Genomic DNA, 25,815 nt, shown 5'->3' with positions numbered 1-25,815 from the left:
TGCACATTATGGCACGTAATGCCGCTATACAATGTACACCCACTTTTCAACATTTGTGTTATAAGTCCCATGTAATAGGAGGTGAGCCTATTGCCATATACTAGACACAAATACACAATTCCAGACTGCGTGCTACTAGGTACTGAGAAAACTGAAAATGTTAGTCATAATGTTAGATGCGAAAGTTTACGGCAGTCGTTGCGACCACTCGACCTATATCTATAACATAACCACGTCAAAACGGCTGAAAAGATTCGGATGAAATTTGGAATAGGGGTAGATTATTAGTTTCTGGCTGCACGGTTGGCGCGGTGGCTACGTAACTGGCTGCCGCGCAACGTGTATCGGGTTCAATTCCCGCACGGAGCAACTCTTTATGTGATCAACAAATTGTTGTTTCGGGTCTGGGTGGCATGTGTATGTGAACTTGTATGTTTGTAAACGCACCCACGACACGGGAGAAAATCCTAGAGTGGTGCAAAATTTAAAAAAAAAAAACAAAAAAAAATTGTCTGGAGTAACACATAAGTTACTTTTCACTCTACTAGAACGCAGACGAACCAGCTATCATAAGCTAGTTTCTATAGAGTGTAGTGCCATGCAAAGCGCGCATAACCGCAAATTAAAAGCTAATAATACTTAGATCATCAATAAAAATAATTAGTAAATTTGACATTTCGAAACAAGTGTTGCATGTTTTATTAATATTGTATGGTATTTTTATGTTCACCTTTTTTGTTGCCAGTCGTTAAAATCCTCAGTTGTGTAGAGGACGCGGATTCGCGAACAAACGTAGTTTGTGAATTGATTATTTTAAAGACGATTTATTTAAATTTAAATTGTGATAAATTATTAAAAGTGAGTGCTTAAGTTAATAAAAGTGTTACTTACTTTAATTTGTCAATACAAGTGTCTATTTGAAAAGAAGAGGTAGGTAAGTTGGTATTTACAGATTTTTAATAGGCCAGTTTCCTACTAGTCAATTTCAATAAAAAAAAGCAACGTCACGCCTTTTATCACAGAAGGGGTAGGCAAAGGTGCACATTACGGCACGTAATGCCGCTATACAATGTACACCCACTTTTCACCATTTGTGTTATAAGTCCCATGTAATAGGGAGTGAGCCTATTGCTATGCCTATACTGGACAATTCCAGACTCCTCAAATTCAATATTTTTCTATGAATTTTGTATGAAATATTGCGTTATGACAATATTTGCGTGCGATTTTTTTCAATAATTGTCACAAAGACGCTATGTCTTTCGAAATAAAAATTCAATGATAATATAGTAGTATGTAGTAGGAATGTGCACTTCTGGCTGCCCCCTGGGGATTAAGGCGTGATGATAATCATACAATAGACTCGAGGAAGATTTTAACAATAGAATTCTTAAGGGACGTAAATGCTAAAGCGCAGGCTATACCGCCAGCTATCCAGAGCTGCGTACTACCTAGCGGGTTTACCGGGGCTCCGGCTCGAAAAGCAGGAGTAGGAACAGGGTGGTTTTTAGTCAGTAAGAGTCTGACACTCCCTCTCGCCTCGCCCAAGGCGGGAGAAGTCATTGCTTTTCCCATCTCAAAAAAAAAAAAAAAAATAACCGCTAGAGCTAGCGGACGGGAGAACATCGTTTCACCTCTTTACATACTTCGGTTTACACCGCGAGCTACCGACTAACCTAATGAGCTATTTTTATTTTTTGAGTGTGGAAAATCGTCTAATGATTGACTTCTCCCGCCTTGGGCGAGGCGAGAGGCTCGAGTGTCAGACTCTTACTGACTAAAACCACCCCCGGGTTGTGGTTCGTTCTTATTCGCTTCGCCCGCACAAACAACCCGCCCGCCCGCTAGCTGGCGGTATGGCCTACGCTTTATTCAATCCTACATATCAATCCGTCATGGTCCGAGATCCCAGAGCTGTCAGACATATCTTATTTTTACAAGCATTTAACCTTCGGCTTACAGTAGTCTTGTATGTACTTTTTAATGCCTGAATGTTTGTAAAGCTTGCCGAGTGACACCAGCGAAATCATATTAAAAAAATCAGACACTTTCCATGGACCAATACTTTTATCAGACGGCTTAAAGCTCTAAAAAATAATGCGCCTTATAAAATTGTAATAGCAATATATGGTGCCCTGTAATGCAAAACAGTAGTACAAATCATCATAGTTTTACCAGATAATTTGCACGAACGGTAAACCCGCTAGGTAGTCCGCAGCTCCGGATTAGGCATCAGCCCTACTGGGCCCCAACTGTTGGCGGTGTGGCTTACGCCTTATCCAATCCTACATATCTATCCGTCATTTGTCAATAGCCTTCCTTTAGTCATAGAAAACAGCTGTCTTACCAAAACATCATTCAAAAAGAAATTGATTAAATACCTCCTAGATATTGTGCATCAAAATATTACAGAATCTAAATTGCATGCTTTATAATTTAGCAACGTCACTCCTTTTATCCCCGAAGGGGTAGTCAGAAGTGCTCATTACGGCACGCAACGCCGCTATACAATGTACACCCATTTTTCACCATTTGTGTTATAAGTCTCATGTAGTAGGGGGTGAGCTTATTGCCATAAACCGGGCACAATTCCAGACTCCGTGCTACTACTGAGAAGTTTTCGAAAATCCGAAAATAGCCCAGCAATACTTTGCCCGACCCGGGAATCGAACCCGAGACCCCTTGTCCGGCAGTCGCACTTGCGACAACTAGACCAAACGAATCAAAGTTTAGGAGTGGGAGCAAATACGTCATTAACACGTACCTAGAAGTGACGTTACGCGATATTTTAAATCAATATAGGTATCTTCCAAAGTTTCCGTAAGAAAATAAAAAACGCGCGTCTAATGTTTTAAAATAATCTACAAGACTGACATTCAGATGAGAATTAGTCATCTATTATATTATCTACAAAATAGCTTAGCTACGCAGATACGTAGTGAAATCATTAATATATTATTAATAAATGATATTTATTACGTTCTATTATCAATAGAGATTGACCCCATATTTGTTTCTTATTTATAATTAATTCACTTTTAATGACTATTCGCGTTTGTTTATCTGACAGATTCGTTCCGGCAGTCAAGATGAACGCATCGGGTGTAATGTAAGTACCTACAATATATTATATTATTTACTAGCAAACCCGGCGAACTCCGTTTCGCTACCAATAATTTTCTCTGTTTTCCAACTTACCTCTTTAATCTATGAAGTTTTTGAAATTTTCTTTGCTATAAACCTAACGGAGCCTGAGACCTTTCCAACGAATGCAAAACCGTGGAAATCGGTTCGTGTGTTCTGAAGTTATAGCGTCAGGAAGGAAAACCCGACTTATTTTTATATTATACAGATTGAGAATGGAATTAAAAAATTTGGCTAGTGATAAAAAAATCAGGCTGGTATAGTGTTTTCAGCTTATTATTTTCATTACCGTAAAACGAGGTGAATAGAATTCAAAGGGTGAATAGATAGGTACAGGAAAAGGGTGAATAGATGGTAGAACATTTTCCCAACATTATTCACCCCTCGAATTCTATTCACTTCATTATCGTATAGGCCTACTAGCTGGCCCGGCAAACTTTGTATTTCCTACAACATTAAATTTTTTCACCTTTTAAACCTTCCCTGTATCTACACAAATAATTCAAGACCGAAATCTGCCAAATCGGTCCAGCAGTTCTCGAGTTTTAGCGAGACTAACGAACAGTCTTTTCTATTTATTTTTTTATACAAACCTTCTCCTCACAATAAGGAATATTTAATGTATGAGAGCCATGCTTCGGGTCGAATGGGCCTGATCGACCGGAGTGATACCACGGCCGAGCAGAAAACCGACGTTGAACAACGCTTGCATTGTGTTTCGTTCTGTGAGTGAGGTTACCGGAGGGCCATTTCCCCCCTTCCCAATCTTCCCAATCCCCGACACCCGAACAACAACCCTTAAATTCCTAACTCCCAAAAAGCAGGCAACGCACTTGTAACGCCTCTGGTGTTTCAAGTTTATATTGACTATTGTAATCTTCAAACACAACACTACCTCTCATTAAAGCCGTGGCAGATACCTTTAAAGCTCCTTATATAATTATGAGTATTTATATTATAATAGTACCTATATACTTACAATTTAAAATTGACGTTTTTTCTCAGTAAATATTACCTAATAATGCTAAATTGATAATTATTAAAATACAATAACAAATCAGATTTCTACAATTATTATTCAGCTATTACTGTCAGTTAGAATAGGGATGATGACGGGGTATGAAAATTAAAAATCTGTTTAGTCCGTCAGTTAAGTAATGAAAACAAAAAATGTTTTCATTACTTAACTGACGAACTATTTTGTAACTAGGGGCGCAGGGGCTGAGGCTGCCCTTCTCACGCTCTCGATTCTAGCAAGGTGCCATTTCTAATTCACAAGTGCCATCACCGGAATTGAAGCTATAAAATTGTTCAACTATATTTGTTAAGAAGCTAATACATACTCAATAATTTAAACTGACCTTTTTAACAAAGACATTCTTAGAAACTGTAAACTCAGTTGCTCTACAGTTATTGTCTATAATTTATATTTACTGCTAGCCGACCTGGCAAACTTCGTACCGCCTCAAACATTTTAATCACAGCTTTTAAACCTTCCCTGGACTTCCACAACTAATTCAAGACCAAAATTTCCCTAATCGGTCCAGCGGTTCTCGAGTTTTAGCGAGACTAACGAACAGCAATTGATTTTTATATGTACATATATAGAAATAGAAATATAAGATAACAATACTTAGAATAAAACAAATCAAAGTTTAGCACTGGGAGCAAATACGTCATTTCTACGTGTGTCCTATGTTTTATAATTCCAGATTATAATCTATCCCTATTCAAAATTTCACCTAGATCCCTTCAGTCGTTTTGACGTGAAATAGTAGGTAACAAAGAAACGTAGAAACTTTAGAATTTATTCATTTATTTTATTTTTATTTGGTAAACAAACAGGTATTATATAACTAATAATTACAATCACATATAATGTAATATATACTAGTATCTGCCAGCGGCTTCGTCCGTGGTCCTGTGGAACAAAAAGTATCCTATGTGTTATTCCTAACCATTATGCATGAAAAGACTGATGACTGTTGATGAATGAAGCGAAAGAAGTGTGTAAGAACCGTGGCAATTGGCGTTCCATTGTCTCTGCCTACCCCCATGGGAGACAGGCGTGAGGTTATGTATGTATGTAATCTACTCTTATTCCAAATTTCATCTCGATCTCTTCAGCCAGTTTGACGTTATTGAGTAACAAATATACACATAAACACACATACTCACAAGCATTCGTATCTAGACACACGGCAGTGTGTCCGCCAAGTTCGAGCAAAAAAACCGACACACCCGCCGTGGGTTATATTACACGAACCATTTCGGGCCAAGTTCGACCCACCTATAACTCAAAATCTATTTTATCTACGCATATGAAATTTCTAGTATCTGTCGAGATCTACTTACTTATCTAAAATACAAAATTTCATTAATGTACCTATTGTAGGTCTTGAGATATTGACGTCAGAAAATCGCTATTTTTACTATACACTCACTGACTGACTGACTGACTCACTCACTCACTCACTCATCAAAAACCTAGACCACTTCCAATGGTCGTATTGACTTGAAATTTGGCATGGAGGTAGGTCTTTAGGTCAAGGTAAAGGAAAAAATCTGAAAATGGCCAAGTGTGAGTCGGTTTTAAAAATAATGAAGGTGTAAATTCATACCCCTAAGGAACTAAAACAAAAAAATTATCTATATCTTCCAATGGTCGTACCGACCTCAAATTCGTTACGAAGGTTTGTATTTAGTCAAAGTAAAGTAAAATAAGAAAAAAATAAAATAAACCTTCAAAAATAAATGAAATCCCACCCAAAACATAAATGTGAAAGGCTGCCAAGTTCGATAATATTGGAATGCTTCACCTATAAAAGAAGTGAGATCTAAATAAGTACCAAGTTCCATACACAGACCTCAGTTAAAAATGATATAACTTGGCAAGTTTTAATAGAAAATTATATACTTGACTCATTGCGTTTAGTAGGTTTATAACAAAGCGTGTGAAAACTTGCCAACTTGTTATATCATTTTTAACTGAGGTCTGTGTATGGAACTTGGTACTTATTTAGATCTCACTTCTTTTATAGGTGAAGCATTCCAATATTATCGAACTTGGCAGCCTTTCACATTTATGTTTTGGGTGGGATTTATAATATACTAGCGACCCGCCCCAGCTTTGCATGGGTGCAATGGTGATATATTATGCCTGTATTATACATATAAACCTTCCTCTTGAATCACTCTATCTATTAAAAAAACCGCATCAAAATCCGTTGCGTAGGTTTAAAGATTTAAGCATACAAAGGGACGTAGGGACAGAGAAAGCGACTTTGTTTTGTACGAAAATAGTTACATTGTCTGAATAAGATTTTTTTTTTAACTTTGCCCCACACTAGGATTTTCTCCTGTGTAGTGGGTGCGTTTACAAACATACAAGTTCACATACACATGACACCCAGACTTGAAACAACAATTTGTTGATCACACAAAGAGTTGCTCCGTGCGGGAATCGAACCCGTTACCGTAGCGCGGCAGCCAATTGCCCAGCCACCGCACTAACCGTGCATTCGTTGATAAATGGCGTTGCTGTACAACGTTTTCAAAATTGAAATTGCTATTTTGAGTTTATTGTGAAAATTCGACGCTATTTTTCCTATAAAAACGTTGCCCCACTCTTGGATTTTCTCCTGTGTCGTGGGTGCGTTTACAAACATACATTTCACATGCACATGACACGGAGTTGCTACGTGCGGGAATCGAACCCGCTACCAACCGTGCAGTCAAATGGAGGCTATGGAGGATAGGATAGGATTTCTAACATTTTCGTCGATCGATCGGTATGTGCGATAATCCTTAGCCCGTTTTCATCTACGGCATTTTCTTTCCATCTACTGAAAAATCAATCAATCAGACGAGAGGGAGTATCAGACTCTTACTGACTAAAAACCACCCCGTTCCTACTCCTGCTTTTCGAGCCGGAGCCCCGGTAAACCGGCTAGGTAGTCCGCAGCTCCGGATCAGGCATCAGCCCTAATGGTGCTCCCACACAGCGGTTATATAACGTTATACAACAATGTGTAACAATAACATTTGTGTTTAAACAATTTATAACAATGGTTGTAGAGTATGTTACATGCTGTTATAAATGTTACACAATGTTGTATAACGTTATGTAACTGCTGTGTGGGAGCACCATAACGGACCCTGGATTATCGACAAATACTATTGCTTCAAACTCATGGTAGAGGTACTGGGGCCTTATTCTGCTATTACAATTGTGTCAGAATGGTCGATCACTGAGCAGTGCGAGAGGGACGGAGCTATGTAGGTTGTATAGCTCCGTCCCTCTCGCACTGCTCAGTGATCGACCATTCTGTCACAATTGTAATAGCAGACTAAGGCCCCTGGTTTCCATCTCGGCTCATGGACACATCTCCTGTGACGTCACGCGTAGATATCTGAAAACATTAACATTACCAATTACTTTTCTCCTCCTCTAATGTTATATTTAACTATTTAGTAGAATACTGTTGCTGCAAAGTATTACTGGGCTTTTTTCGGTTTTTTCGAAAATTTCTCAGTAGTAGCACGGAGTCTGGATATGTACCCGGTATATGGCAATAGACTCACCACATATTACATGGGACTTACAACATAAATTGTGAAATGTGGGTGTACCTACAGTGGCATTATGTGCCATAATGTGCACCTCTGCCTACCCCTTCGGGGATAAAAGTCAATAATTGAAATAATTGACCTTGATTAATTATTATGCTTACTCACGTAACTGTTTGACGAGGATCATATTCAGTAGCAACACGACAATCGCTACGTCATGTGTCGCAGAATGCATATGCAATTTTTTAAGGGTCGGAGAGCCTTGCTTTGGCTCGAATGGGCCGGCTCGACCGGAGTGATACGACCTCACAGAAAACCGACGTGAAACAACGCTTGCGTTGTGAGAGTGGGGTTACTGGAGGCCCAATTACCTTCCCAATCTTCTGAATCTCCGATTCCCCAACAACCCTTAAATTCCTAACTATTAAATATATAATATAAAGTAATTACTCTCTTATCTATTTAGTTTATCAAAGTAGTTGTTTGATGACAAAAAGAACGAAATATTCGAAATACCGTTATCAATTACACTGCTATACAGTCATTTTGCGGAAGGCATACTTGAAGTCGATTTTATACATATAAGACGAGTGTGCTGATAACGGGAAAAATACCAGAATGTTCAAATTGACTCCTGTTTTTGAGATAAATGCTTCTAACATTTTCCATAAAATGCTTCAATAAATGGGCCAAAAGATGTATTTAAAATCTATTTTTATTGTTTATCTTTACAAAAATACACAAAAAATAATAGTTTGGGGTACCTTTAACTAGAATAAATAAATGAAGATGATGAAAAACTTATTTTTAAGTAAAAAAAAAAAAAAATTTTTTTTTTTGCTTTTGTAAACTAAACTTGCCACAAATAAAGCAAAAACTGTTAGGATCGTTTAAACAAGGTTTACGTGGAAAACCCATGTTTTTGAAACGAAAAATTCACTTTAACACAAAACAACCAATTTATAACTGATAACTTCAGGGTCTGATAGCTATAAAGTTAAGTTGTTGCAAATAAATCCGTGAAAAGATAACAAACGTAAGTGAAAACAAATCAATGAACCATAATGTTTGAAATTTTCAATTATTTCTTAGTTCCGTTTATCTCAATAACCAGAGTGAATCAAAAATAAATAAGCATGCAGCGTGAACGTCTAATATGAGTATTAACAAAATCCCTGCCGCAGAATTTTTGATTTTTTTGTATTTTTTTTTTTTTTTTTTGAAACATAATGGAAAATCATCCAATGACTTCTCCCGCCTTGGGCGAGGCGAGAGGGAGTGTCAGACTCTTACTGACTAAAAACCACCCCGTTCCTACTCCTGCCCGTCGAGCCGGAGCCCCGGTAAACCCGCTAGGTTGTCCGCAGCTCCGGATTAGGCATCAGCCCTACTGGGCCCCATCTGTGGTGGTCTGATGGCTCTTTGAGGCGCGCGCAGAACGCGACGCGCCGCACGCACGGGTCTGGTTCTGGTCGGGCGGCGAGCTACCCTTGCTCGTCGTCCGATTTTTTTTGTATAGCAGTGTTATTATTGATGAAACATAATTGATAATATGTATATTGTATAATTTATTGCCTACCATTGGTTGCTTACCATCACGTCATACGCACCTGTGGTGATTGCTTATCATCAAGTCTGCTCGTTTAATGACCTAGATTAAAAAAAAAAGATAGTTAATGATATTACATATTTCGGAATTTGATAATTCGGACATAAGACCTTATACATAGATAAGTAAGTTCCGTTAACACTGAATAAAAAGTACTTACTAAGTCTAAATGATAAATGATATTATTTATTTTTGCAAATAGGTTACAATGTAACCCTTTTACACGTCAATCTCTTAAATAACTAGATGAGGCCGGCATTTCCTATCGGACTAAGTACTCTTAGTCCAGTCAAATAAGCTTAAATTAGGTAATAATCTCGGAATGCGAGATACCCAGCTGTAAGTTTGTATAATATACTTGTATATTGACCCCCTAAAACTTGTCTCAAAACCTACATATGGTAGGGTGTAAGCAACTCTTAAATTTTAAGGTCAAAGGTCCGAAAAATCGGTTTTTTGCGGTTTTTTGGAAATATCTCATTTCCTATTGGTTTTTGATATTTGCATTTAATATCAATATTGTAGAATGCAAAATTCTCTACAACTTTTGTTTAAACTTTTTTTTTATACGGTGAACCGTTTTCGAGATAGAGGGCGGAGAACGCACGGTCACTGCATCACATCAAATTTTTTTTTTTCAGCTAACTTATGCGTAGTGGTTGTCTATGGATAGGACATTAAAAAAGACGTTATGGTTCCTATAAAAAAAAAAACCATTTTAAATTAATTAAATTTAATTATAAAATTAATTATAAAACCATTTTTCGCCAAAATCAAAATCAAAAGTCAATCAAAAGTCAAATTGAATAGTTTTTCGAAACGTCAAACGTCGTCCAACTTTGCTTTCTATGAACTTAACATAAAACAACAGAATGCTACCGCGTATCGCCAAGGTCAAGATAAAGGCACTTGCGATCAATTCCTTGAGGAGACAGGTCGATCGATTAAAAAAATAAATTAATAAAGTGTGTCTGTGTTTAAATAAGTGAAAATGGAAGAAGAAATCAAGGAAATTGAGCAACCACGTGCTCAAACAACAGTTTCTGAAGGTCCTTCTTATTGTATTGACGATTTTAATATATTGTTGAGTCCAAATGTTATAAAGCCGGTACCTCAAATCACACCACAGGTAGATGACAGTATTCAAGAAAATTCCACATGAATTCAGGCGATAGGTACTTAAGAATTTGTTTAAAATTACTAGGTTTATAGGTTATGAAATATCAGACATAAACATTAGAACTTAAGACGGGATATTTACCATGTTTACTCATGACAAAAAGTATATAGGCAACCCCTTTCATTAACAACGCCTGTACCTACAATGTAGGATACACTGAAGGCCTATACTAAACTTTGTATTTACAATATATCTGAACTAACTAACCTATGTACTTTATGTCTATGAGTTTCAGTTCATCCGTAATCATGGCGTTTGCTAAAGAATTCTTCTCAAAACGTTACCTACATTTTCTGCATCGTTCTTTCACGTCACTTTTACCGTCATAACTCGAAAACTGCTAAACCGATATCCATGCGGCTTTCAACAATGTATAGAGAAATAGCTAACGAAAATTTAAGTATATAATATGTTAAGTTTCAAGTTGAACTGACAAAACTATAGATGAGAAACGAATGTACCGTCAATGAGTCTATCACGGTCAGACCACGTGTTTAAAATATTTTAGTATTTCGCATGAAAATTATATAAATGCGTTCAAATGTAACTACAAAACACTAATAAACAAATTTCTTTCAAAATAACGATAGGAATATCACTAAAAATGTTTGAAAAACCATCATGTCTTGCCTACCATATGGTACCTAGGTAGACCGTTTACACTGCCTTAACACTTCAAAAACACAATAATTTTGTTATAAAACCCATTATATTTTAAACCGCAACACTAATTAACTATACACTTTTAACAAATTTCAAAGTTTTTGAAAAAATACTTACTTACATAACGAAAAGATGATGAAATTATGGCGCAATATATGGCGCAATACTAGAATCGCACAAAATTCACTACGAACTTGGAAAACACCGACACGGCAGCGACGTTGTACTAGCACAACGCGATTGTGATATCAAACATTGGTGAGGCTTATATTCTTGAGTGGCAGTTATCAATGCTTGTGCACTACGATTTATCACCATTGTACGTAATTTAACAAGATATGAACGCGAAAAAACGACTTATCGGGCCTCATAATACCTAGTTTTGTCGCTGATACATAATATGAAGATTAAAAGTAAAAACAAATATGTTGTTCCTATAAATAAGTGGTTCGTTCAGATGTCAATGCATACGCTTTTACAATAAAATTCCCAGCCATATTTAAAGTTTGAGCCAATTTAATAAATGTTATTAAAGAAAAACTGTAAAACTTTTTGTAAAATAAAATACTACTTTGATGATAGTCAAGCTAGTTACATTTTTATACAATTTGATATACTAGACATTAATATCATTCGACATTTTACTATCTTTACATATTATTTTCAAAATTGTTAGTTTGAGGACCGTGCGAGAGTTTGTTTAGTCATTTCACTTTTAGTTAATTATATTCTGACAGTGTGAGCATTTGTGTGGCCTACCCAAATGTTCTTTTGGTTGGTATTGTTCGTCGGATCATTCAGCAACAGCCGTAGCTGAGCTGATTGTAAACTGACATATGCGTACTGCCATCTGAACAGGTCCGCTCATACTGTTGTGGTTCTTTCCTCTAAAGACCACTACAGAATCAACTTGCACAGTTTTCTCACATTATCCTATATTTGATTGTCTGGACTTTTTTCGGCATTTCTTCTCAGAGTAGTCCGATAGAAAATGCCTCGTCTAGTTATTTCAAAGATTAAAGTGTAAAAGTATTATGTATCTTATAACCAAATTGCAAAAATAAATATCATTTATCATTCATCAAAAATAGGAGGAAATAGAGAAAAAAAAATGATTAGGTAAAATAGGATCTTTAGGTAGCAATAATAGATTTGGCACATGTTAGAATAGGAGAACCGATGTTTGAGTGCAAAGCTGAGTAATGTCCCCTTGGCACCACTTGGCCTTCAGCAATCCATTGCCAAGTCATTCTACATGGTGCAGCTACCCAACTCACAGACCGAAACCTCCTGTGTGGCCCAGAGACCAAACTATCAACTGCCTGGATGGAAAATCTGCTGGAAACTTGATGCCAGTGCGTTATGAGTTGAGTTAGGAGGGGGACGTGATGGGCCGATGGCCCAGGGCGACAAAGTCTGGGGCGCGCCGATGCCGCCGCCTATGGGATCCGCAAAAATAAATCGAACACTTGATATTGCTTCCCTCAAGTGGGCGCCACAATATTTTCCCTCGGGGTATCAGTGACCCTTACGTCGGCACTGCTTGATGCAGCTATAAGGTGCGTGGCTATTGCACACCAGTGGCTGTCACCATCATCTTTATCAAGGGAAACACTCGTCGCACCACTGGCTTCGCCCTCATTGTGCCCAGAACTCCTTCACAAAACCCACGGCCGGCCAGTATCACCCAATATAAGTGACAGTTAAGAACACATACGCAGTGTGAAGAACATGGACACCCATACATCGGCAGTAGCCGAGCATGCTTGTGGCACGGGCACGACTCACTTCCTCCGTTTCGACAAGGTCTCCGTACTAGCGAGGGAGAAATACTGGGGAAAGTACGTGAGGCCATCGAAATAAGTCGTCCCAACTTCAACAGTGACGGTGGCTGGGCATTACCACCTGCCTGGAAGCCGAGTCTACAATCTGCGTCAGCCTACAATTTTGCGGGTCTGGAGTGTGACACAGTGAGCGCGGTATGTAACACCGTTTTTGCGTCGCCCCGAGAATCGAACCAAACACTTACGCAACCGCCGGCTCCTATTTGTTGCACACGCAACAGAGAAACGACTGTTTCAAATCTATCGGTACGAGTGATATGCTCAGTGAACATTACCGACGTTGCTGAGGCGACACAATGACAAACATGGATTATTTTTTTGGGACAAGCCCGCCACAACCTCCCATACCGCTGCAACTCCTGTGCACCAGGATCTACAGTAGATACAACCATGAAAACACCGAAACATTGAAGTCCGGCGCGTCTCAGAGAAATGAATGACTGCCTTGGATCCCGCAACGAAACAAATCAGAAGATGTTATTAGAGGAGAAGAAAAAGAAAACGATAGTTTCCACTTTCCTCGGTGAATTTAATGCAGGAGACAGAATGACTTATTAAGGCACAAAAGAGACTGGGACAACTGGGAGAAGCCCAAGGCGACATGGGAATGACAAACATGGATAGAAAATCTCATATCAACTATTGGGAGATGCCACATGAGCCTCCCACCCTCTAGGATGGGTTGGTAGAGGCTCCACCAGACTTGACCACGCGCCGCTGCTCGCCGGCGCCCGTACCGTCTTGAGCGCGGCCACTATCGGTGCAAAACCCTGAGCAAGACACCACATCGGGCCCCTCAATGAGTCCGACTACTCCAATCCTTCGCAGTCGCAAGCAGCGAGTACCGACCACCAGGGGCAAGGGACGGAGCTATACAACCTACATAGCTCCGTCCCTCTCGCACTGCTCAGTGATCGACCATTCTGACACAATTGTAATAGCAGACTAAGGCCCCAGGACAGGCATTGGCATGGATCGCACGACCACGTCCCTAGACGGAGAAGGTAAGAAGACTTTTATTTTTTGAGTTGGGTAAATCATTCAATGACTTCTCTCGTCTTGGGTGAGGCGAGAGGGAGTGTCATGTCCGAATACTCAAACGCTACTCAATTTCAAGACGCTCTCAAAACTAGTTCTATCTCTATCAATTCTTTATAAAATGACAGAAATAGCACGATATTTAAGTACAACTTAAAATTGAGTAGCATTTCAGTATTCGGGCGTCAGACTCTTACTGACTAAAAACCACCCCTTTCTTTGATCTGGAGCTTTGGAACAAGCGCCTAGCTTCACTGACAGACAATAGGCATGTTTCTTACTAGTAAAATTCAATACTTTTTTCGAAACGTCAAAAACGATATTTTCTATGAACTTTGTATGAAATACTCTATTGTGACGTCATAAGTTTTTGACGTCAAATAGCAGACTTATTTCTATTAAATTTAGCTAGAAAAAATCGAAAATTAAGTAGTTCATCAAAATGAATGAGAGTGTGATTATTTTTGAATATTAATTTATTGTATTGAAAAGTTGTAATCATTTATTTTTGACCCAGTCATCATCCCTATTCAATTTGACGTTTCAAAAGTGCCTAGGTAATTTAGGATTAATTGAAATAAATGCTTTGACTTTGAATTTGAGCCCCGGTAACCTACTACGTTGTCCGCAGCTCCGAACGGTAGACTTCAGCAACTATTGGGGTCGTGCAAGAACCGCCTCCTTGCGCAGCAGCCATCAAGCTGCGTGTCATTGACAGAAGGACCCCCATCGTACGGACCGCGTCAATCGCCAGTAACCTTCTTAACTTCCTTGTGCGAACTGCTAGGGAGTGGAACTCCTTGCCGGAGTCTGTGTTTCCTGATGGGTATAACCTGGGTGTCTTCAAGGCCCGAGTGAATAGGTTGCTTATGGGCAGGCGTGCTCCACCGTAGGCCGCATCATCACTTCCCATCAGGCGAGATAGCGGCCAAACGTCCGCCCATTTAACATAAAAAAACCTCGGCATAGAGAGTGAAGTCTTCGGACGGTCGCCAAGCAAGTGACAGAAGACAGAAGTCGCACATAGACTATCGACGAGGAAATCAACGGATGACGTCATAATACTGGATTGTAATTTATTTTTTTTTTTGGGACAATTTGCCACTACCTCCCATACTGCTGCAACTCCTGTAAGCCAGGAAAAAACACCGGAACGCTGAAGTCCGGCGCGTCCCAGGGAAATGAATGACTGTCTTGGATCCCGCAACGAAACAAATCAGAAAATGTTATTAGAGGAGAAGAAAAAGAAAACGATAGTTTCCACTTCCCTCGGTGAATTTAATGCAGGAGACAGAATGACTTAAGCCTTAAGGCACAAAAGAGACTGCACAACTGGGAGAAGCCCAGTCGCCAAGCACCACGGCAATTTTACTTAAAACTAAAATACTAAATGGATTGTACATGTGAAGTTTACATGCGAATAAATATGGATAGAAAATACCAATGAGCAACAGTTGGGCAGAAAGCCCGCCAGGCATGATCACCTTGTCTGGTCGGAGGATCTCTTTTATTTAGGGAACTTTACTTGCTGTTCCTTAAAAACTTTTAGAGGCCACGCCGCGCTTCGTGTTACGGAAGGCACCAATGCCCAGTGATATTAAAGACGCTTATATACTCAAGTTAAATCTTCTAAACAAGAGTATTTTATTTATTATTTACTTAATTTATTTTAAAAAGTTTAATTTAATTTAATATTATTTATTTTGCAAAGATGTGTTGTGTTTATGTTCAATTTATAATTTATTTTGTTTTTGTTATTTAATTGTATTTCTTTTGTTGAGATTTATTGTATTAGTTTTTAATTTCTTCTTTTGGCTGTGTAACGTATTCGTAAAATAAATAAGTATATTATAAATAATACACACGATGCGGCGATTGTCGCGCCGTGTGAATTGAAAAAAGACTGCGCTTTAGGGCCTATGCACACCACGTTTTTTAAATGCGCCGTAGCGATACAGACGCGATACGCACGCAAGTTAGACGCAGCCTGTAGACCTTTGCACACCTGGCCTATTCCGGTCGTAGATTTTATTGATTTACTAATAGAATTACTTGAAATAACGTTTTATTTTTAATTTCATGTCAAAACCTATTTATTTATCTTCATTTTATTCGTTCATTTTTGTTCACGAAAGTACGCAATAAATAGAATTGTAGCATACAATTTGCAAACTTTCGGACAAAACTACGTTTTTCGTTGAATTAGAGTAGACCCCTGACGCGCTTGTGTAGCGAAACAGACGCGATGCAAACGCGCGTGTGTAGCGATACGCGATACACACAACAAACTGCTCTGCAGGAGAAAAACGCGCCGACGACGCGTCTCCAAAACGCGTGTCGCGTTTAAAAAACGTGCTGTGCATAGGCCCTTAAGGCCTCGGCCTCGAATTTTGCGGGCAGCGGGGCGGCGGCGGCGCGGGAGCGGGAGCGGGGCGGCGGCGGCGGACCCGTTCTCGAAACTAGCGGGCAGATCGCGCGGCACTACAGCGGTGTAGTGTTGTGTTCGTGGTTGTGTTGTCGAGATATTTGTTTTTATTAGCGAACGAAATCTTTTTGATTCAAATTTATTCCTAACGCTCGATTTACTGTGGGCAAAAGAAGAAGACCTACTATAGGGCAAGGAAAATAAATGGCGAGTTTTATCGAAATTATGAAGAACAGAGACAAAATCCCGACAAATTCTACGACTACACTAGAATGAGTGTAGAAACTTTTGACTATATTCTTGAAACTATCAAGAGTGATTTCAGTTTTTGCTTTAGTCTTCAATATTCAGTTCGTTTTTTATTTCTTCCCATAATTGGTTAATTTTTCTTCTATTTTTATGGTTCACATCTTTGCTGTTCCGTATGGGTGTCCTCTCAAAGATTGCCGAAATCATTTGCTCTTGCACGTCCGAGGACATTTTGATACGTCACAAAAAAAAATGTAGGTACACAACACTATACTACAATGCAGACGCGCAACGCGGGCGGTCACCGCTTGACTGGAGTGCACCGCTCGTTGCCCGCTCCCGCGCCGCTCCCGCGCCGCTGTTTTCGAAAACCGGTCCATTTGATTATACGCAAAAGATCCTGCCGCTGCCGCGCCGCCGCCGCCGCCGCCCCGCTGCCCGCAAAATTCGAGGCCGAGGCCTAAGTGTGTTTAAACTCTGAAGAGAAATAGACTAGACTATTAGTATTACTGTATTATAGTTTTTTATGAAAAACTTTTACTAAAGGGACGTGCATTAATCACGTGAGACTCATTAGGGGAGGGGGGGGTCCACAAAAAATCACCCTTATTACCTGAGTAGTAAGCATGATTGTTCCTTGTTACCGTGATTATTGTACCTACCTCCGTATTATAACATTTAAGGGTCTCAGCACACATATGGGATCGGAAAGGGATCGTCACCGTATCGCCTCGAGCCGTTCAGAATGGTTTGTATTAAACTCCCTACTGCAACGCACACTAATCGGAATAATAACGTAATCGCCTCGCCTCGGAACAGGCTCCGAACTTGAATTCCCGCGCTTACGGCTCATCGTCCCCGCGCTTACGTTTCTCCGTCCCCGCGCTTACGTCTCTCCGTACCGACTAACTATCGTGTTAGTCTAGTCGGTGTCGCCTAGCCGTAGCCGAGTTGACGTACAGGCGCTGCTGATACGCTTTCGTTACGTGCATACGGTAGGTTGACGCCTGGTTGACAGCGAGGCGAAAGGCGTTACGGTTACGATCCCTTTCCGATCCCATATGTGTGCTGAGACCTTAAGACAGATTCCATAGCCCGGTTCTAAGGCCGTGTTTTCGCTGAGAGGAGCTTAGCGGTGCACGAATTGACCAATCACTATGCTTGAAATCTTTTCCATTGGAGCGGAGCGGAGATTTCGAGCAGTGATTGGTCAATTCGTACACCGCTAAGCTCCACTCCGCCCCGCTCCGCGTCAGTTGAAACGCGGCCTTAACCTTAGTGGTTTTTTGGGTACTATTTGTTATTTTTATTGTATTATTCTTTTGTGTAAATAATAAATAAAGTAAAAAAAAAAGGTAAAGAAAAGGGGCCCGAAAATTGTATTGCCTATGGACCCATTTTATGGTTAATCCGACTCTGTTTCTCTTGTTCTAACAGTGTACAATGTATAATGTTAATTCATAAGTATGTAATGTTAAGTGAAATAATGTATTAGATTTTTTAATATATTTTTTAATTTGCTTTCTATTTTATTGTTTATATTTACTTTTCCCCTTCCGTACAGACAGAAATTTACGAAAACATAAAGAAATAGGATAAAGAAATAGCGAGGGCGAAATATCTCACTGATCCTTTTGTTTTTATGGAACTCAGCAATCGCCGCCACCCATGGACACTTGAAACACACACAAGAGCATTGTCGACCTTTAAGGGTTGTTGGGGAATCGGGGATTGGGAAAATCGGTCGCGGATGAGTCAAGAGTGGTTTCATATCGTCACACCTCGGGTCTTCTAGTAACCACGATCCAATCAGGGGCCTTAGTCTGCTATTACAATTGTGTCAGAATGGTCGATCACTGAACAGTGCAAGAGGGACGGAGCTATACAACCTACATAGCTCCGTCCCTCTCGCACAGGTGTGTTGGGACGTCAATAGCCACCGCTGCCCACCCACTAATACCACCATAGTAGACAGTTGATGAGCAGTGCCGGCGTAAGGGCCTCTGATACCCCGGGCGAAAATATTGTGGCGCCCACTTGAGGGAAGCAATATCAAGTGTTAGTTTTTTGCGGATCCCATCAGAGGCGGCATCGGCCCCCCAGAATTTTTCGCCCAGGGCCATCACCCTATCACCCCCCCCCCCTAACGCCGGCACTGGATGAGCGCCCATACTTAAACTGCCTTTTTTGAGGGGGAAAATCATTCAATGACTTCTCCAGCCTTGGGCGAGGCGAGAGGGAGTGTCAGACTCTTACTGACTAAAAACCACCCCGTTTCTACTCCTGCTTTTCGAGCTGAAGTCCCGGTAAGCCCGTTTGGTAGTCCGCAGCTCCGGATCAGGCATCTGCCCTACTGGGCCCCATCTGTGGTGGTCTGATGGCTCTTTGAGGAAAGAGCGGGAAACTAGTTGCGCGCGTAGGTACTATAAGGCTCATGGAATAATTATAATGACTGCCTCGTTGGTCGAGTGCACGCAATTGCGACTGCCGACAAGGGTTTTGATTTGCAGGTCGGACAAAGTATTACTGGTTTTCTTTTCGGTTATTTAAAAATTTCTTAGTAGTATTAGCACGGAATCTGGAATTGTGTGCAGTATATGGCAATAGGCACACCCCCTATTACATGGGACTTATAACAGAAATGGTGAAAAGTGGGTGCACATTGTATAGCGGCATTACGTGCCGTAATGTACATCTCTGCCTACCCCATCGGGGATGAAAGGCGTAACTATAAATTTGCATATAAATAATTGTAACTGAAAGCTTATTTTTGCCCTTTCATCTATACTAATACTAATACTAATATACTAATAATATTATAAAGCTGAAGAGCTTGTTTGTTTGATTGTTTGTTTGTTTGAACGCGCTAATCTCCGGAACTACTGGTCCGAATTGAATAATTATTTTTGTGTTGGATAGCGCATTTATCGAGGAAGGCTATAGGCTATAAAACATCACGCTATGACCAAAAGGAGCCGAGCAGAGCGGGTGAAACCGCGCGGAAGTAGCTAGTCTAATATATTTTGTTTTTTTTTGTTCGCAGTTTGCTTATCCTGTCTATCACCGTAGTTGTGGTGTCCAGCGCGACTATACCAGAACGATCAGACGTCGAGTGCCCTCTGGAGGATAACCCAAAAACTGTAGATGGGGAAGTTGGTAAGAAAATAATTACTTTATACTAGCGACCCGCCCCCGCTTCGCATGGGTGCAATGGTGATATATTTTGCATGTATTATACATATAAACAAAGGGGGAGGCCTTTGTTCAGCAGTGGACGTCTCTCGGCTGATGATGATGATGATGATGATACATATAAACGTTCCTCTTGAATCACTCTATCTATTAAAAAAACCTCATCAAAATCCGTTGCGTAGTTTTAAAGATTTAAGCATACAATACAAAGGGACATAGGGACAGAAAAAGCGACTTTGTTTTATACTATGTAGTGATTACACCTTGGGTTCGATTATTCAAGATTTAGTAAGCATCCCTATCTTTCCTTATCCCTTTTTTTGAACATGAAGCATAGGATATTACCCTAGGAAATAGTGTAGCTTGCCAACGGTGAAAGTTTTTTTTAAATCCGGGCCTCCGGTAACCACACTCACACAACGAAACAACGCAAGCGTTGTTCCACTACAGTTTTCTGCTCGGCCGTGGTATCACTCCGGTCGAGCCGGCCCATTCGTGCCGAAGCATGGCTCTCCCACACTTAGAAATTGTAGGTATACATATCAAGTGCTCGGTTTCTAGATAACGTAACAAACGATACGGGAAGGGTTTTTTAAACTCATTTTTTCATGGTATCAAGTTATGAATTTTTTCAATACCGCCGCCAAGCGAATCAAAATTAGGTAGACAGGTAGGTACTAGGCGATCAGATTGACAGAAGAAATGTTTCGTAATATTAGCGAGTGATCCCTGCAGTGCTGTGACACGTTTGTATGATTTGAAATCAAGAACTATGCGATACCAAGTATTTGGTACTAATTTTTTTTAAACGTATTTTTAGCTGAAACTTTGTGTAGAGATTCTATTCAACCTGGGCCCTTAGTCTGCTATTACTTACAATTGTGTCACAATGGTCGATCATTGATCAGTGCAAGAGGGACGGAACTATGTAGGTTGTATAGCTCCGTCCCTCTTGCACTGCTCAGTGATCGACCATTCTGACACAATTGTAATAGCAGACTAAGGCCCCTGTATTCATCAGGGCTTCTTGATGTATATGGGTATTTTGTTACACGTTGTATATTGATTATGTTTATTTTTCAGTACACAACATTACTAGGGCGGCATCGTGTGTAAACGGTAGAAGGATGGCGGGTTGCTGCGTAGCGCGAAACTCCTGCAACTTCAGCACCGATGTCATTGACCTCACGCTGTACGGACCACCCGGTTTCCGAATGTAAGTACCTGTACATCACACATGGGGCCCAGTAGGGCTGATGCAAAGTCAAAGTCAAAGCATTTATTTCAATTAATCCTAAATAAGGCACTTTTGAAACGTCAAATTGAATTGTCCGTCAGTCTGTCTGTCAGTGAAGCTAGTCGCTCGTTCCAAAGTGTTGCTTCGAATGGAGAAGAACGAGCAAGAAACTCCATCATTACTCTTTACAAAGAAGTATTTTTTTTACAATCTCTCTGATACATTATTTGATCCTTTACTTATTGTATATATATGTATGTAGGAACAATGTAACGACAATACGACGTCAAAACTATGGGACAATAAAACCAATTTGTAAAGAATATAAAATAAAAAAGCGGGTTGTTTCAAACATAGTGCCCACATTATGTACACTTTCAATTTTGAAATAATGCTTCTATACAAATAAAAAATAATCTTTAAGATTATTTACTTTTTATTTATTTACTTTGCCTGATCCGGAGCTGCGGACTACCTAGCGGGTTTACCGGGGCTCCGGTTCGAAAAGCAGGAGTAGGAACGGGGTGGTTTTTAGTCAGTAAGAGTCTGACACTCCCTCTCGCTTCACTTAAGGCGAGAGAAGACATTGGATGATTTTCCCCCCTCAAAAAAAAAAAAATACCTGTACCTACATCAACAGCCTATAAGTGGCCACTGCTGACCAATGGCCTCTTCTCACACGGAGAAGGTATGAGAATTAACTTGGGACTTAAGTAGACAGAGGTGCACATTATGGCACGTAATGTCACTATACAATGTATACCCACTTCTCAAAATTTTTATAGTGAGTCCCATGTAATAGAGGGATAACACAAAAGGTGAAAAGTGGTTGTACATTGTACAGTGGCATTACGTGCCGTTATGTGCACCTCTGCCTATGCCTTCGGGGATAAAAGGCTTAACAATAAACGATAAAAGAATTTACGTGAGTAAACCGTGATTTTTAGTTAATTTAGTATATCTCACGATAGTTATTACAAAAATATAGTCCAGATATTTCTAAAATGAAAGGACAACCTTATGAAACCGCAGTTTAAAAATAAAACATCAAAATTAACAAAATAAAAGAGTTTAATCCTCATATAATTATGTACATCCCTTAAAAATCCAAGTTAGAACTTGGCACATGACAATTATGGAACCACCGATTCATCGTTAAATATTTCAAACTGTATGTTTGTAAACAATTGGTACATTGCCAATCAGGTTCATCGCCAATATGGTCTTTGACATGGCCAACAAACCTTTCTTTCATTTCTATCACCGTACTGCCAACGGACTTATAGTTACAGACCCCACACTCCATTTTAAACCACTCCGCTAACGGAGGCAATAAGATCGGCTGGTAATCTCCCCGTGCAATGTGTATATTGTACACATAAATAGGACTCATCATCTCTTCTAGCTGTAGATCATACACTCCTGTATTCTCCCCCTCATCCGTGTACAAATATCTGACATACTTATATCTACTCCCAAAGCACCGATAACTAGATGGGACATTAAATGTATCAACTAATTTGTCAACCTCCATTTTCAATAACTCAAATATAGAGGGTAAAATCACAAACGCCTCCGTGTTTACACTGCAAGCTGTTGCAATATCATCTAAAGTTTGTATCACTTGTTGTTTCGTTACAGACACAGTTTTCTTCGTTGTCATTTCTTGTACAGCGTCCGTAAGTCTGTTATCTTTATACTTCCTCTCACCTTTCCTCGCTTTATTCACTAAAGCATGTTTCAATTTGAATACGGTTTCTCGGTACAGGACTAAGAATGGTAGATTTATGGCAAATTTGACAGACCATCCTTTTATGATGTCTGTAAAATTTAGCGCTCCTAATCTAATGCGTCTGGGGGTAGGAACGAGGTTAAAAATGGTTTTATGAACATCTAAATCCGGATGTCTTAGGAATAGATGGTTCAATTGTTCTCTTGAACATTGTAACTCCATTTTAATTTGTGGGTTATCATCACTGTCATCGGATACTACAACTTCGTTTGACTCCTGCGTACTTGCTTCCATGTCCTCCACAGCTTTCTTAGCTAAAGGCTTAGCTACTTCGAGCATAACGCCTAGATACTCCTTTAAATTCTTATACTTATGGTTTAAAACTTTCGTTATGGCTTCGAAATCTTTGCAGTTGCTTAACTTTGTAGAAATACGTTCGAGTTCCTCCCACTGCGGCCAATCTTTGAGGTATCGTTTGATTATTTTAATGTAGATGTTGATTTCTAGTTCGTGGCTGGATTTTATGCAGATGTCAAACTCGCTGTGTAGGATGTCTAATATCTGTGCGTTTGTCATTACTGTGTTTTGTTTGTTGCGGATGAGACGGCGCAGCAGCAACATGATTGGTCGAGCTGGAATTGATAAAGAACAAAATTAAATTATGATACAAAGTGTGAGAGTTTGTGTGTGTCTGAATAAATATTAGTGTTACATTGTTTTCACATAATTGAACCAACGAAACAATGTTACCAAGAATTGTATTGAGCAAATCCTGTGTCATCTGCTGCCATCAACTTATTTAAGGTGTTCACGCGTCAGTGATATCCTGCTACTTATGCCCTAGTATATAAGGTGTGGTTGTATTGCTTACTTATGAATCATCGGGGCTGGCATGTTCTTAGGATAAAAGCCCCTTAAATAAAAGATAAAAAAAAGAATTGTATTGTGAATCTGATTGAAAAAAGTAACCTATGGAGTTTCTTGCTCGTTCTTCTCCATAGGAATTTTTGACTTTGGAACGAGTAAATAGAGCAACTGGGGAACCGACAGACAGACAGACATTGCAATATTATTATATTTGCTTTAACGTTCAAAAATGCCTTCCTGGTCTATTTGAAATAAATAATCTTAGACGTTTTTGATTCTGAAGTAACCATATTTAGTGTTTTTAATGTTATTTACAGAAAGAAATGCTTTATAATAAAGTAAAATACGTACTTTCACCAGCTTGTTCGTCTTCATCGTTGCTGTCGATATATTCCACAGCGTCCACATCATTTGATAGCTCGTCCTCCATAACTAAAACTAAAATAAAAATAAAGAAAATTTAACTTTAAATAAAAAAATACGACGAGCGTAAAGTTTCAAATCAATTCATAATGTTTTTTTTTTCACCATGTCTATGATGTAAACATAGAAATGTCAAATGATTGTCAATGTCAAATGTTCAAACTTCAGTGTGAAAATGTTTTAAACTTGGCTTCCTAGCTTTTAAGCACTATAATTTTAAATGTGAGACTTTAAAATATAAAAATGCATTATTAATTATGATATAATATAAATAATGATAATGAAAAATTAATAAAATAACCTTGATTGTATACCAGGCAAACTTTAGGTGGATTGAGCTATTGAGTGATAGTGATAGGGTTCTAGGTGTACTAATAATGACTGTTACTTACATAGAATATACAATTACATACATACACAACTACATACATACACAAAAAATAGAGTATTAGGTATTGATTATAATATTATTCTTTTCCAGGATTTGCCATCATGTATGCTGCCCCATTCAGTATATTCTACCGATAACAATATCGAATTCTACGGATTCGGACACCGACAGCAGCAACAACAATTTGGATAATGATAGTGATGATGATGATGATGATTAAAAAATATAAAAAAGTACATTAATAAAATGGTTTTTTGTAAAAAATGATCTCTAATTTGTACTTATAGTTAATTTTTTTAAAACCCTTAGTTTAAATTTCGCTTTCGATTACTTTAAACGTAAAGGAAACTCGTACTAAGGCTACTTCAGACTAGACAACAATTCAAAATTAACATAAATAATAATTATATCATGAATCTGTGATCGTAACAAAAAAAATAAAAAAAATAGAACGTTTATAAACCAACGTGAGAGCAAAACACAACTTTAATTCATTAGAAACAAAGTAGAAATTCAAAAAGCAAGCTCCATACAAAACAAGAAGGTTGGTAGAAATACCAACATAATAAAAATTACAAATACGAGTGCAGTAGAAATCAATCATGAAATACACAAATGTTTTAAAAAACACTTCAATTATGTTATGTTAAGTAATAAAAATAAATAAAAACATTAAATTGTTTTATTTACCTTGTCTGAACGGCATTTTGTTGTTAATATTAATCTTCGCAAAGGATCGACAGGACAGACGGCTGGACGCAACTGGGGTTTGACGCATGCGCAAAACGATCGGCTACCCTCTCCCTACTTGCTGATTGATAGGACAAAAGGACCTCAGTGTTTTGATTTTGAATACAAAGTGATTTATAGTCTATTTCACTCATAATAAAGTTGCTTTTAGTATGATATAATATACAATAAGTATTAAATACATACCTATATGATAGTACTTACCTTTTTAGGGTTCCGTAGCTAAATGGCAAAGAACGGAACCCTTATAAATTCGTTATGTCTGTCTGTCCGTCCGTATGTCACAGCCATTTATTTCCGAAACTGTTGGGTCTATATGGTTGAAACTTTGTTGGTTGATGTATTCTGGTAATCGCTATTCGAATAAAAAAATAAAATTATAAGGCCCTATAATTTAATAAATGGAATTGTTAAAAAAAAAATTCAGCTTATCTATCTGTGATGGGCGACTCTAGATAGGCCTTCAAAAAAGACATTAAGGTTCCTAAAACCATTCTTC

The 25,815-nt window shown here is 39.0% G+C and overlaps 2 protein-coding genes and 1 long non-coding RNA gene across 4 annotated transcripts; 1 reads left to right on the top strand and 2 right to left on the bottom strand.

The window, feature by feature from the left end:
* Positions 1-852: 852 nt before the first annotated feature.
* On the top strand, positions 853-25,243 carry LOC118278596 (uncharacterized). Its single transcript, XM_035597881.2, has 5 exons — positions 853-930; positions 3,071-3,109; positions 19,768-19,880; positions 21,000-21,132; positions 24,657-25,243. Exons 2-5 carry the CDS (start codon positions 3,090-3,092, stop codon positions 24,784-24,786), a joined length of 396 nt encoding a protein of 131 aa, XP_035453774.2. The 5' UTR covers positions 853-930; positions 3,071-3,089; the 3' UTR covers positions 24,787-25,243.
* LOC118278597 (uncharacterized) lies at positions 4,944-12,545 on the bottom strand. Of its 2 annotated transcripts, none has more exons than XR_007706892.1 (2): positions 9,310-12,545; positions 4,944-7,556 (listed from the first exon to the last, which is right to left on the bottom strand). It is a non-coding gene; the product is annotated as an uncharacterized LOC118278597 (long non-coding RNA). The 2 variants fall into 2 exon arrangements; XR_007706893.1 differs by having other exon boundaries at positions 9,327-12,545.
* Positions 22,207-25,358, bottom strand: LOC118278595 (uncharacterized). The gene is made up of 3 exons (XM_035597880.2): positions 25,257-25,358; positions 24,104-24,190; positions 22,207-23,517 (listed from the first exon to the last, which is right to left on the bottom strand). The coding sequence occupies exons 1-3, from the start codon at positions 25,342-25,344 to the stop codon at positions 22,253-22,255; spliced, it is 1,440 nt and encodes a 479-aa protein (XP_035453773.2). The 5' UTR covers positions 25,345-25,358; the 3' UTR covers positions 22,207-22,252.
* Between the last annotated feature and the right edge of the window lie 457 nt (positions 25,359-25,815).

The sequence above is a fragment of the Spodoptera frugiperda genome, chromosome 24 (assembly GCF_023101765.2).
Source record: "Spodoptera frugiperda isolate SF20-4 chromosome 24, AGI-APGP_CSIRO_Sfru_2.0, whole genome shotgun sequence".
Lineage (NCBI taxonomy): Eukaryota > Metazoa > Arthropoda > Insecta > Lepidoptera > Noctuidae > Spodoptera > Spodoptera frugiperda.
This window is presented reverse-complemented; position numbering and strand designations above follow the sequence as displayed.

What these genes read in the sequence shown, in the direction of transcription:
- LOC118278596 (XM_035597881.2), top strand. Translation starts at nt 3,090, where the DNA reads ATGAACGCATCGGGTGTAAT. An exon ending in ATGAACGCATCGGGTGTAAT is followed by an intron (nt 3,110 to 19,767) that starts GTAAGTACCTAC and finishes TTTTGTTCGCAG; the next exon opens with TTTGCTTATCCTGTCTATCA. An exon ending in AACTGTAGATGGGGAAGTTG is followed by an intron (nt 19,881 to 20,999) that starts GTAAGAAAATAA and finishes TTTATTTTTCAG; the next exon opens with TACACAACATTACTAGGGCG.
- LOC118278595 (XM_035597880.2), bottom strand. Translation starts at nt 25,344, where the DNA reads ATGCGTCAAACCCCAGTTGCGTCCAGCCGTCTGTCCTGTCGATCCTTT. An exon ending in CAAAATGCCGTTCAGACAAG is followed by an intron (nt 24,191 to 25,256) that starts GTAAATAAAACA and finishes TTTTTATTTTAG; the next exon opens with TTTTAGTTATGGAGGACGAG. An exon ending in AGACGAACAAGCTGGTGAAA is followed by an intron (nt 23,518 to 24,103) that starts GTACGTATTTTA and finishes TATCAATTCCAG; the next exon opens with CTCGACCAATCATGTTGCTG.